General features: G+C 40.6%; 1 protein-coding gene across 2 annotated transcripts in view; it reads right to left on the reverse strand.

Annotated features, from left to right (window-relative positions):
- The window catches only part of TMPRSS7 (transmembrane protease, serine 7), a 42,000-nt gene continuing 27,729 nt past the window's right edge, over positions 1-14,271 (reverse strand). For both annotated transcript variants that reach the window (XM_021716849.1, XM_008066584.2), the window contains 8 exons: positions 12,956-13,092; positions 10,844-10,951; positions 8,587-8,697; positions 7,649-7,765; positions 6,334-6,505; positions 4,249-4,517; positions 2,029-2,165; positions 1-231 (listed from right to left, as the gene is read on the reverse strand). In XM_021716849.1, coding sequence (XP_021572524.1) covers positions 61-231; positions 2,029-2,165; positions 4,249-4,517; positions 6,334-6,505; positions 7,649-7,765; positions 8,587-8,697; positions 10,844-10,951; positions 12,956-13,092 — 1,222 coding nt within the window. In that variant the 3' untranslated portion in view covers positions 1-60. The remainder of the gene's footprint in view (positions 232-2,028; positions 2,166-4,248; positions 4,518-6,333; positions 6,506-7,648; positions 7,766-8,586; positions 8,698-10,843; positions 10,952-12,955; positions 13,093-14,271) is intronic.

The following is a 14,271-nucleotide window of genomic DNA, read 5'->3' on the forward strand; positions in this document are numbered from 1 at the left end:
TGCGTTATTTTTAAAGTATATTTGTAACATAAATCACAGCTTAAAATCCAACTGTTACAATTACAAAAGAGAAGGGACATATTTATTAATCCAGGGAACAAAGTTTGACACCCTTGTATAAACACCAGGAAAGTTTGGTCTTCCACATCCATGTCCCCAGCTAACAATGCCAGTCAAAATCCATTTTCCATCACTTTTTCTTCGACAAGATAAAGGTCCACCCGAATCTCCCTACAAAAAAAAAAAAAAATAATGCAAGTATGAAGTACATTTCCCATGATGATCAATTTCATAGTTAGTGTATCTAATGAATTGTGTTCAAAAGTCCCTTTGTGACATATTTTTGCTTGGCTAATCACTATGCATCTTGGAAAGTCTCAAAAATAATATGAAACTTCTAATGTCATTTTATAATTATTCCTATCATCAGAAAGTTGTATTCATTACAAGAGTCTTGGCTTTCAAGGTTAAGAATAAAAAGATTCTTGAAGAAGAAAATAATTCTCACATACTCCAAACAAAGAATAAACCTCAGTAGCAGTAACAGTAGCAGTAGCAAAAACAATAAAGACTAACATTTATTAAGTGCTACCTGTGTGTTAAGAACTGTTTGGGGTCATTTAATCTTCACAACAACCTTATGAGGCATGATTATCTTGGGAGATTGACTTCTATCTCCAGGCTATACAACTTCAGCAAGGAGGAAAGAAGAGATGCTATTTAGTTAGCTAGGTCCAATGAAGCAGCCCTCACAACAATAGCCCACAGCTATTGCAGACACTTCACCCTCACTCAGGAGTTCCTTCTGATATCTCAATTCCACAAAGCAAAGACTGAGATAATTCAAAGTTTAAACATCATCTTCACAGTATTAATCCTTTAAATTATAATATTCACGTTTTATTTTTCTATATTGGAAGGTAGATAATGTTGCAACTTACTCAGAGGCCACAAACTACTCCCTGTATTCACCCTCACAATTTTACACCCAATTAGGAAAATTTAGACAACTGGGGAAACTGGGCCCTTTATTTTAATTGTTGCCACACCAACTCTAATATTAAGTCTGATTTAATGAGTAAACCCAGTGGCTATGTGGAACAGCACTATATAACTGACCAGCGAGCTACAGAAGGTACCAAAATAGAGTAATTTTAGCATTAAAGAGGCAACAGTTCAAATCCCAGTTCAGACATTTACACTTACTAGCTGTATGACCTCAGGTAATTTCCTTATCCTCTCTGTGCCCAGTTATCTTGTCTATAAAATGGGGATAAAAGAATGTTTTGAATGAATTTATGTAAAGGAACTAGCACAGTGTTGCCACAAAATAGAAGCTCAAAAGACAACTCATTATTATAAGATGAGTTTTTGTGGCATAATGACTAAGGTTATGGAATGATGTAGGAACAGCTCTCACTCTCCCTCTTGCTCTCTAAGTCTTCTGTTTATTCTTTGGCAATCATGTTGATACCTGTATAGACTGGAATATCAGGCTACGAGCCATGTCCCCCCAAAGGTGACCAGCTTTAGCACCGTCAGGAGCCTACCCATAGGCCTGCATATGAGTACTCTCTGTCACCTCTCCATTCCTCTCCTCTTTCCTCCAGCCTATGCGTCAAAGGCATGTGTAAATCAAACCCTTGTAGTTTCAGAATTTAAACAGTTGCTGCTAAGGAAATAGGTAGTAATCATGAAACATAGTGTGTCTTTGTTTTGCTTTGTGTTTTTTTTTTTTTAGTTTTTGGTTATAAGAAAATCATGGCAGAATGATGAACACTGAATGCCTCATCCTCTAAATGCTGAGGGAAAATACATGAGGACTAGAAAACTGAGTTCTGTAGAACCAGTTCATTCAATACCTTTCCCTTATCTTAGGCAAATGATTTATTATAATTACTGCCTGAGCAACTCAGATGAGTTAAGGGGAATACCTGCCCTAGTTATTTCTCAGTGTTGTATAGATGAAATGGGAAAACACTTATAAATGCACAGCATCTTAGGCAAGAGAAAGATACAACAACTCACTTTGCAGGCATCTCTCTTGCCTGACATTACACCTGCACAGAGCATCCGAGAAGTGATGATCCCATAGGTGGAAACACAGAGCGTTTGATCAATGACCTCTACCTCTGCTTGCTGCAGAACAGGGGAACCTTTATTATCTGGAAAACACATCGGAAGTAGAAATGATGGTAATGGCAATGACTACACTTATTTAGGGCTTCACTTGAACAATTAACTCACATTATCTCCTTTATCCTTATTGCAATTTTTTAAGGTAAATTCTACTATTACGCCCATTTTGCTGATAAAGAAATGGAGGCTTTGAAGATTAAAGAACATGTCCAATGGCACACAACTGGCAAGAAACAGCAGGATTCAGACCCAAGGTCTGACTCAATCACTTGAGTCACTCTGCTGTACCCCTCATGTCCCTCCTGTTTTCAGTAGGATGGTGAGTCAGCATCAGTTATTACTAATATCTGCTAGTCAGGAGGGCCCCTTAAATGAGGCGGCGTTACTGATATATTGGAGTCTCGGAGGAACCATAAAAACTTAACAGCTTGCCTGTAGTTCTTTCACTTCCTCTGTAACCTAAGATGATTCATAAAAATAAACATATACACAATCAATATTCAGGCTTATATACAGAAAACATCTCATGAAAAGTTGGCTGGATAGACTCTTTCATCTTGTGATATATGATAATGGAATTAAAGCACTGAGCATAGTAACCTATTAAGGTTAAAAGTGATCCAATAGCTCCTTCCCTCAGGGGGCTCCTGAGACCTCAATAGACCCCAAATGGTGGAGAATATTATTACTTCAATAACCAAATGAGAGTGGTGAGCATTTGAGAAGCTGCACATGATGAACCTTTAGAGTGTCCAAGTGAGACTACAGGATAAGGTTCAAGAATGACAGACACTGTGTCTGTTCTGGACCCTGGAAAGGACTGCAAAGAAGTCTGAAGTGATTGAAGGACCAAGGGAAAGCATTAGCACTAACCTTTGGGGACATGTTCATGAAGCACTGGATTCTTCCTCTCACTATATAGAGGGTGTCAAAAAACTTATTCACATTTTAAGAAAGGAAAAAATTGAATTAAAATTGTTATACTCCATAAGGTGAATACAAGTCATGTTTGACTTCTGCAACTACAAGAGGTGCTCAAACTGGTTACCATCAGCGTCCAGACACTTCTGATTATGACAAACATCTCTTAAAATGTGTATACTTTTTTTTATATTCAGAAGCAACCATGAATCCCAGAACATGGGAAACATTGGCAGGATAGATGCATAGGACCTTCCTGCTATACAGCTTGACCCTTGTGCGTATTGAAAAAGATATCCCCTCTGGAGAGGAGTTGCAAAAAAGGCATCTCCTCTGGGTGAATCAATTCAGGCCAGTATAACCTCCAGTCCTGATCTGAAGTCTGGGGAACTAAGAGCAGGCTGGAGTACAGCCTTCACTCTCATCCCTCGGTGAGTTGCCCTCGTGCAGGACACACCTGTATAATCCCCCAGTTGGTTATCTATGAGCTGACACAATGGGACATGCATGTGTGTGTCCCTCTCTCCTTTGTAAAAACGAATGACTTCTTCAAATAAAAAGGGAACCTAAAATCAAGAAGGAATCACTCCTCTATAGTAGAAAACATAGCACACCCTTCAGACTTTGAAAAGGAACTGATCTAGTCAATCCTGTCTTGCTAATATATCCTCCTCTCCCCTTTAATGATGCAGACGCTGCTTTCTTGGAGCAGGTGGAAAGCATCATCAAATAGGGATAATAAAACCCTCCTCTGCTCCAATTTTCCAGAAGGATCAAAAGAGATGATGTGCAGGGCTTGGTGGCTCAGCCTGTAATCCCGCGCTTTGGGAGGCCGAGGTGAGTGGATTGCCTGAGCCTGCAGGTTCGAGACCCGCCTGGGCAACTTGGCAAGACCTCATCTCTACAATAAATCAAAAAATTAGCTGGGTGTGGTAGCGCATGCCTGTAATTCCGGCTACTTGGAAGGCTGAGGCGGAAGGATGACCGGAGCCCAGCAGGTCGAGGCTGCGGTGGCTGGGAGCGGCCACTGCACTCCAGTCTGGGTGACGGAGTGAGACTCCAACTCAAAAAAAAAAAAAAGAGATGATGTACCCAAGCCCTCTCTGTGCATGCATCCTAAAGTGCTACATCAACACAAGTTATTCTCCTCTGTAGGGGATGGGTGTGACAGTCCATTCATACACACACCTGCTTCATGCCTTTGCCCCCAACCGGTTACCCAGCACTTCTCCCCGCTGCGCACTTTCTGGCCAGCGGGAGGAATACATATTGGCTGAATGAGTTGCTTCAGGGTCTCAGGCCAGGCGATACTGAGCTGCAGCAAAGCAATATCATAGTCAAATGTCTGACTGTTATAATACTCGTGGACCACAATTCTTCTCACTGGAGAGACAAACTTGGCATTCCCCTGCACATACATCCCGAGGTGAGCAGTCCAAGGGGTGGGATCTGACAGCCTGGTTGAAAATGAATGAAGCACAAAGTTAGTGCTTGGAAAGCCCTATATGGTTTGGAAACAAGCACTCTAGAGAAAGGGGAGGGCTGAGAAAGGAGGCCTGAATTTCAGTGCCCTATTATATAGCCACTAGCTCTGTCCAGAAACATGGTAAGAAGCACTTCTCTTAGCCTTCCTTGTCTCCTTAGCAAAACCAGAGATGAAGTAAGCTATAGCAGCAATGGCAAGTTATAGCTATGTTCCAGAATATTCCCTCAACAATACCCTAAGAAAACACCCGGAAATTTTCTTGCCACTGGTATTTCATGAACCTCACACAAATAAAAAATGTTGGTAACTAGAACTAATCTGTTACATTCTTCCTATTAATGCTGACAATGACACTTGATGGAGATAGATAGAGCCAGTAAGGCAACGGTCTTGAAACTCTACTACCATATCCAAATGATATGTATACCAAGATAGCTTTTAAAAAATCAGTGTTATACAAAAGAATGTCATGAAATCTCTTCTTGCAAACTATCAGAAGCCGTAAAGAGCACTTCCCTGACTATTCAAGTATGATCATTCACAGGGTCACTAACTCCCCTTCCCCTATAAGTCTTTCCAGAATTCTAATCTTAACCCCCATGGCCTTGCATGAGTCACAGAGGGGCATGCAGTTTCCATGTGGGGCTTCCTCACCAGCATAGCTATGGGGGCAAAGAGTAGGGGTAAAGAGAATATGGATATTCTTTAAGAAAAGTATGGTCACTAATCTTCTTCGCTTATGTCTCATGAGTGGCACAAGAAACTGAAAGGAATATTAAAGTTAACATAGTCTTTGGAGCAGTTTCACAGCATAAAGAATTAATTAGATCAAAGAGACTTGAAGGTATTTTTATAATGAACACAAATCCCATAATTTCCAGGAGAAGCAAATACTCAAATTGTATAACTTCATTGAAATACTCCACTTAAAAAAAATTTCAGAGCCGGGCTCGGTGGCTCAGCCTGTAATCCCCGCGCCTTTGGAAGCCTGAAGTGAGTGGATTGCCTGAGCCCGCGGGTTCGAGACCCGCCTGGGCAGTGAGACCTCATCTCTACAATTAAAAAAAAAAAAAATTAGCCGGGTGTGGTAGCGTGTGCCTGTAATTCTGGCTACTCGGAAGGCTGAGGCGGAAGGATCGTGGAGCCCGGCGGGTCGAGGCTGCGGTGGCTGGGAGCGGCCACTGCACTCCAGTCTGGGCGACAGAGTGAGACTCCAACTCAAAAAAAAAATAAAAAATAAATTCAGGAGAAATGAATAATGCTTATTTACCTAAGAATCAGTAGATTCCAAATAAATTTATATTTTAAGTGAGGTTATTTTCTAAGCTCTTTTTTCACCCTTAGCTGGAAGAATATCTGTCCCATAACAATCCCATTGGTAAAGACAGACAAAGCCCCTCCAAAGCCAATCCTAATATCACTTCCCAGTAACTCCCTCCTAATTCAAACTGGAATCCCCACACCCCAGTCATTCTCCAATGCCCATTCTCCACGTTCTCCACACACATAGATTTTCTTCCTCTGACTTGAAAACCCTGACTTGTTTCCTCAGTCTTAGTGAAAGCCTACTCATTCTTGATGTTTTCTTTGTTTTCTTTTTTCTTTATATCAATAATACCTAAAAAAAAAAAAAAGCTTGGCACACAATTGGGAGCCAAAAAAGAAAGAAAAAAGTCCAAATGAATTGACTGAGCATCCAACAGGGAGCTTCTTCCCACAACTTGAGGACAGATGCCTATTGTGTGTTTAGAGAGTGCCACTTGAGACTAAGGATCGTGATGCCCTACCTGTTCCCGTGGAAACAGTGGGCGGCAGAGAGCAGCCACTCCCTGGAGATGACTGAGGCACCACAGTAGGCTGATCCAACAAAGTGGAGACTGACTTGCCACGGCCAGCTCCCCTCCAGGGTGTCAGTACCCCCAATGATGCGGTGAAAGGTAGAGGAACTCCTGCTGCAACCTTTAGTGGAAGAAAGGGCACATGATTTAAAAGTAGACTTGGAAGAAAAACAAGAAATTAAGTCAGGTTTAGTGCTGGTTGGGAAGTGACTCACCAGGAAGCAATCTGAAAATCTCCTGCTTATCTAGAGGAGAGAGAACATGTGGGTCTGTCTGAAACCAGTACCAACAAGTCATACCCTCCTTCCTGAAACACGCTCTGATCCAGAGTCTCTCTATACAACAAGTCATGTGAAGAGGAGGGGGGACACCTGTAGTGACAGCTGGACTGTAGAAACAGCAGCTGTGACGTTAGGTTGTTAGGAAGAGAGGAAAAAGTAAGTTCCAAATGTAACAGAATTGAGAAGGTCTTTGAAGTTGTGCTGATGTGAGAGAAAGCATTTGGGAGAGAATTCCTAAGTCCAAGATAAACGAAAACCTACTAAGAAAAACTATATCAGAGCAATTATTTTCCAGTGTAAACAGTATCAGTAAAAATGTATAATTAACATATTGCCAAAGGTCAATTAGAGGCCACCTGACTAATAAGGACTATGATGGGGCAACCTCTTTCAGATTCTCTCCCACTGTGGGAGTTTCCTGTCTTCTTAATAAATCCTACTTTCAAAAAAAAAAAAAAAAAGAACTATGGCAGATTATTTATTGGGTCTTAGCTAAAGAGAGAACCAGAGCTTAATATTGTTTGTTGCAGAGGATTCGTTATTAACAAAGCCATACATTGAATTCCATATCTATTTCTTTTCTCACAAGTTTTTTATTTAAGATCTTCTCCCTTGATTGGAGTTATAAGAATGTGGAAGTTCTCATTATGAAAAATCTAGTGCACTAGTGCTGTTATCAAGAAGACAGAAGCTACTCTAGTGTTTTTATTTCTGAGAATGAATTTCAGAGTCAGTTCACCAATATTTACTATTCTTCCTTGGCTTGTGGCAAGTGGACTTCCTTCCTACCAAGAAGGAAATGAAAAACAGTTAAACTGAGGAGAGAATACAGGAATCAGAAGGAATGAATTAGGCTGGGTGTGGTGGCTCAAGCCTGTAATCCCAACACTTTGGGAGGCCGAAGCGAGAGAATTGGGCAACAAAGTGAGACTACAAGTAAAAAAAAAAAAAAAAAAAGAAAGAAAGAATGAATCTGTACTCACTGCAGCCTTCTTCATCACTTCCATCTGGACAATCCACCATTCCATCACATTTTGCATTTTGTTTTCTAAAGCAAATATCATTGCTACACTTAAAAGTTCTGTTGTTGCATGGAATACCTAAAAATGAAAAAAAAAAAAAAAAAGAAAGAAAGAAAGAAACAGCTTCTCCTAGCCAGAAACAGATTTGAGTGAATGACCTGGACTACACATACACACACACACACACACACACACAGGTTTATTCACGCGGTTTGTATGTGCTGTTCTGGGGAAAATGGCAGAGAGAAATAGAGCAATTCTACAGTGACCAGTTCCTTCACCTAAGCTGAGTCATTGGAAGGCACATTTGATAAGAGTCATTTCAACCACTTCTCCTTTCTTCTACTATAGGTGAGATGAGTAGGAGTTGTCGACATCAGTAGACTGATGAAAAAATGACTATGTTAGGCTTCAACCTCTTTGCTGTTACCTTGTCTTAATCTCCAAGAAATTTTTTGAGCAAAATTCACTGTCATACTTTTATATCATTAGGCGAGAAAATGGACCAATTTGTGAATTATAGCACATTTATTCACAACCCTGGACGTTTGTGTCTTTGCAGGGGTGGGAATAGAACTTGTGCCATCATGGTTTTGGGCAAATTCCTTTATATCAGGTCCTCAGTATCCTACAATCTTGAGCAGCATTAAAAGCTCTAAAAATCTGCCAATATTCACACATGAACACACACATCTCCCCCAATTTAGAGTGACCAACTGTCCCAATTTATCTGCGAGTAAAGGGGTTCACATGAAAAGGAATTTTCTGTGCTAAAACTGGGACAGTTCTGAGGAAAAAAATAGGACAAATTGATTGCTCTAATCCAGCAGAAGTGTTTCAATTCTGATTGAGTAGCATTTTATAAGAACAACAGCAGAGCGCAGAGAACCCTTCCTCACTTTGAGTGCAGTTCTGCTCATCCCGGCCATTCTCACAGTCCCTGAAGCCATCGCAGACCAGAGGGCCATGTGGCCTGAAGGAGCTGGTATTGCAGGCAGGCTTAAGGCTCACTAGAATGAGAAAATACAGACAGCTCACGAGGCTGTGACATCAGCTGGGCTCTCTAATGACCAGCAGTGTCCTAATAAAGGCACAAATCATTCAGATGATGTACATAAAAGAAAAATTGTATTTTCCTCAAAACTGATAATTCTATGAAGAAAAACAGATGTTTAAACTTTGGTGTAATTTTCCCAGCACTTGAATGAGTTGGAACAGATTTTTTCTTTTTGCTTTTGTATAAATGTATTCAACTCTGGTGGCTTATTTATTTGATCAAAATAAAATGCATCATGGCAATCTATTTTAAAGAAAATAAAAATCATAAGCTGTTATTTCAATTGCCTTTAGATCAGTGACAGGCACAGTATATTAGCTAGCACATTTTAAAAGGTATGATTATTTAGAAACCTATAGTTCTGGTTATGTGAAAAGTTATCAGTTTTATTATCTGCTTCTGTTTATTTCAGAGATATCTCTTATGAAGGCAGATGGGAGAACGTTGCTGCCCTGAAACTGTCCTCTAAGCCTCTGAGCATACCCAACTGACTCCTAGAAACTAGCTCCCCCAAAAAATGGTACAATGAGGACTAGTGATCACAAAAAAACACTCCTTATTATAAAGTATCAATAGTCATTTTTGTTTAGAGCATCAGCACAGAGAATGAAAATGTTTTAAAACACTTCAGTTACTATAAAAAGATCAGTATTTATTTTCTTAGGAACTAGAAGACTATGGCTTTAAATAGTCAACGAACCATAAGTTAAGAAAAATTTTGTTTTGTTTTGTCAATTAAAAAGAATCCCAGGTGATTTTTCATGGATATAATTTTTCAGTTAGTTATAGTATATCAACCATAACATTTTTCCAAGGATATGGAAAAGATTAAATAACATCGCCAGCCGGGCTCGGTGGCTCAGCCTGTAATCCCGCGCCTTTGGGAGGCTGAGGTAAGTGGATTGCCTGAGCCTGCGGGTTTGAGACCCGCCTGGGCAGCGAGACCTCATCTCTACAATAAATCAAAAAATCAGCCGGGTGTGGTAGTGCGTGCCTGTAATTCCGGCTACTCTGAAGGCTGAGGCGTAAGGATCTCCGGAGCCCAGCAGGCGAAGCTGCGGTGGCCGGGAGTGGCCACTGCATTCCAGTCTGGGCGACAGAGTGAGACTCTAACTCAAAAAAATAAAAAATTAAATAAATAAATAAATAAATAACATCGCCATTGTGAGTGTATTTGAATTAAAGACTCTGGACATTTAAGAGAAAGTGTGGCCAATGGTATCACATTGTCCAGTGAATTGTCCTTCTCATTTTGCTCCCTGAAAATAGAAATAGATTCAGGAATGAGGTGCAAATGTCAAAAGAAAAAAAAAAAAAAGACAGAGATTCTCCACCCAAAATAAGAATATCCAGTACTCAACGCCTTAGTCGGTACCAATGTGATGTCAATGCAAACTGTACAGGTTGACAAAACAAAACAAAGCTTTCTCTTTTATTTACAGACAACAGCGGGGCTCCATGAACGAGCATGCTGGAAGAGTTTAATTCTATGCAGACTCTGAACTTCTCACTAGATTGAGAATTTGTGCTTTCAAATGGGATTGTTGTTTTTAAGTTTGTGAAGGATTTGCTATTAGCCATAGACCTCGCTCTCTGTGGTAGTATTATGCTGTGGCCTCAAGGTGTGCAGAGTAAACTTCCCTGACCCTTGACTTTGTCCTCAACTACGTGATTCGCTTTACCAATGGAATATGGCACAGGTGATACATGCCAGTTCCAAGCCCAGGCCTTTAGAGGAACCATGTGTTTCTGTTCACTCCTCCTTTCCTCCTGACTCTGCCTTGACCAGCCTACCGGCTCAGTGAGGAAAAGAGCCAAAAATTGTAGACCAGATTCCAGCCTTGGAAGAACCAAGCTCAGAAGGACCCAATGCTTGAAGCAGAGCCACCTATATGAGCTCAGCCTAGATCAGTAACATCTCAGACAACTCACAGATGCATGATTGTGAATAAATGACTGTTGTAAGCCACTGAGTTTTGAGGTAGTTGATTATGCAGCAGTAAACAACTATAGAGACCAATGATTTACACCAGCAGCAACAGTGGCCCTGAGAAGTTACTTATTCATTAGCAAGTCATATTAAAACCTTGAATACCCACCACAGAAAAGTTCATCACTTTCATCAAAGCAGTCATTTACACCGTCACAACGCTGGGCCTGAGGGATACAAAAACCGGAGGAGCATCTGAAAGATCCAACAGGGCAGGCTACAGGCAATAAAAAATAGAAAATCTTGGGTGGGTCCCTGAAAATAGCCAGACCATATTAGCAAAGAAATACAAGGTGTTAAAGTGGTTCAAAGTTGAATTAAACAGTATCTCCATCAAGTTAAGACTGTCAGTGATTGAAAGACAAAGATGAGCCAGGCGCAGCGGCTCACGCCTGTAATCCCAGTGCTTTGGGAGGCTGAGGTGAAAGGATTGCCTGAGCCTAGGGGTTCAAGACCAGATTGGGCAACTTGGCGAGATCTCATCTCTAGAATAAATCATTAAAAAAAAAGAAAGACAAAAACGGGAACTTAGAAAAGCAAAAAAGAAGTCAATCCACCAGAAGCTCTGAGTGAACACTGCATCCGGGTCAGATGCACAAGCAAACTTTTACTACCTCCATAGCTTTGCCTCAACTCGATGGCTTTTTTCATATGTTTGAAGAACATGAAAGTTTCAAGATACCTAAGAGAACCCAGCTTTCTTAATGTCTTTAAACTTTCCCAGGGAATTATAAATGGGCTTCTGGTTTCTCTGAATCTTCTGTGATCAGATGCATTATTCTACATGTCTCTAATTACATTTTCAAGTGATCTCTGTTCCAAGACATATTAGTAACCACTGATATTATCATGTTGAGCCTGGAAAAATTAGTGACTGGCCTCAAAGCCCAGGACTCTTGCCTTCCACCTCCCTGTCCTTCATTCTTCCCACTTCACCCAGGCCTCTTGTCAATGATCCATTTCCTGCCTAACCTTGAATCATTCAACCTAAGTTTGTAGCTAGATAGTATAGAAATAATAAATCCTTCCTCCCCTGTGCAAAAGAATGGAGGAGAGTGTTTGGTCAGGTCTAACACTGTCTTGATGGCACACGATGGAATGGATGAGCCGCTGGAAAATAGTCATGGTTTGAAAAAACAATTAAAAATAAGATGCCTTGGCTGGGCTTGGTGACTCAGCCTATAATCCCAGCACTTTGGGAGGTTGAGGCGAGTGGATTGCCTGAGCCCGTGGGTTTGAGACCAGCCCGGGCGACTTGGCGAGACCTTGTCTCTACAATAAATAAAAAATTAGCCTGGCGTAGTAACGTGCGCCTGTGGTTCCGGCTACTTGGAAGGCTAAGTCAGAAGGACTGCTGGAGCCCAGCAGATCAACCCTGGGGTGGCCTGCACTCCAACCTGGGTGATGGAGTGAGACTCCAACTCAAAAAAAAATAATAATGAAAAAAAAAAAACCCAGGAAGACATCTTACTTATCTACCAATGACTCCGCTAGTAACTGTAATATTCCAACATTCTGAAGCCAGCAGCAGGGATTGACAAAGAAGAACACAGTCTAAAGGACCTTCCTCTCAAGTCATAGCCTCATAAACTTCTCAGTGGGTAAACTTTACTTTTTACCCTTTTAAAAAGTGGTCAAGGATTTCCTGAGCAGGTCATTATCTCCTCTCTCCAGCTCTAATGACTTCCTTCAAACATTGCCTTTTCTGCTGACTACTTCCTGGCCACTCTTCCAGCAGTTTTCCGTGAACTTCAAGTACAACATTCTGAAGGCTGATATTTGAACTCTCTCCACCAACCAGCTTTTCCTGTGCAGCACAGGCCAAAGTGAGTGACAAGTGTTGGACTCGAATCCACTCTATGTTGGTGTAAGCATCAAACTTACAGAGAATTATGGCAAGCAGGAAGAACAACAAACCAAAAAATGGGCTTGTCTTGTATTTTAGGAATAATGCAAGAAATTATTTTTCAATAGTAAATCAGTAATATCAAAAAGCTATGTTCTTTCTTCTATTGTTTAGAACAGTAATACTAAATATATAATTTATATATATTATGTTTATTTGTATTATATTTATTTATTATTTCTTTAAAAAATAAATATATAAAACCAAGTAGGAATAAAGCAATATTCATTTCTTAAATTCTCTAAGTTTAGAGTTATAGAGTGATGTCCTCATTTATTTATTAAAGTTTTTCTAAGGAGCCGATCCCAGGCTTACGTTGACTGATGTTGTAACTGCCATATTCTACCAAAAGTGGCTTGTCCGAAAGCCTTGAACTACACTGAAGCTGAATGTGAACCAGAGGGCTGGGCACTCGGAAAATCGTCTGGTGATCCATGTAGGAGCCACAGTACCTGAGGAGACAGGAATCAAGAAGACACACACTTCAAGTTTTGTCGACTGCATTTCTGTTTACAGTGAATTCACTAATGCTTTGGTCATTTGGGTCTCAAAAACAGATATGTGTGGTAAAGCTAATGGTAGTTCTTCATTCTTTGCTATGTGACTGTCATCAATGACTTCTGCCCCTCAATTTTCTCCTCTGCTGAATAGAAAAATAATGGTATCATTGACCTGTTGCTTTCCTCACCAGCACTTATGATCAAAAGAAATAGGGATTTAATTCTCCCAGTCCTTTCTCCTTTTACAGGATATAAAACTATGTGACAAACAAGAATTGCCTACTTTTGACCACAAGTCTTTCTGCAGAGCCAAGTGGAATCCATTATTTCAGGTTGAAAATTTGCAAAGAATTCCAGCAACACTAAAAGGAAAAGACATTATTTTAATCTAAATTGAAGTCTCACATGCACTTCAGGGCTTGTTCTTGGTAGCATTTCAATAAATTAATGTCTCTCTATATTCCTACCTTGATTTTTTTTCTTACCTCTCATCAAATATTGCTCCCCAGGTTTCTAGTATCCTTTTGAGAAAATATCCATCCCTTCTGTTAATAATTCTTACTACATTAGCACTGTGGTTAGTGGAGTACTATTACATTGTAGGCACATGACAAGTTAGTGCACTGCCCTGTGTGGGCAAGGCTTCTCTCACAGTGAAACCTACAAGGTCTTGATGGGAGACAGCAGATACAAGGCTTGCAGGTGACAGACTCCACTAGATCCTGTGAATGCCAGTCACTCTAGGCCCCCAAAACTTGGGACCCATGCATGTTCGTGGATCAGACTGGCATTCAGGGGCACAGATAATCTATGATTTTAAGACTTGAAGGGGGAAAGCATTCATGTGTTATTCAGAAAGAGTCTTTCACAATTGGCTGAAGTTCAGGAACTGATGAGTTGATAGGCCAGTTCCTGGAAATGAGGAAGAGACAGCCCCTGCTGGTGGCCACCTGGCCAAGCTTTGTAGGAAGGCCATCTGTCAGTTTCTTCAGAGTTCATATACTGCAATTCAGTTGCCCTGAGCATTCACACCTCACCCCCATGCTCTCTGAATCACTACTGAGGAGATTCTTAGGCTTCTTCCAGTGAGCATTACTTTTTCCTTCTTCCCATTAAAGCTCCAATTCCCTT

The sequence above is a fragment of the Carlito syrichta genome, unplaced genomic scaffold (genome assembly GCF_000164805.1).
Source record: "Carlito syrichta isolate Samal-C Ts95f unplaced genomic scaffold, Tarsius_syrichta-2.0.1 Scaffold309017, whole genome shotgun sequence".
Classification (NCBI taxonomy): Eukaryota; Metazoa; Chordata; class Mammalia; order Primates; family Tarsiidae; genus Carlito; species Carlito syrichta.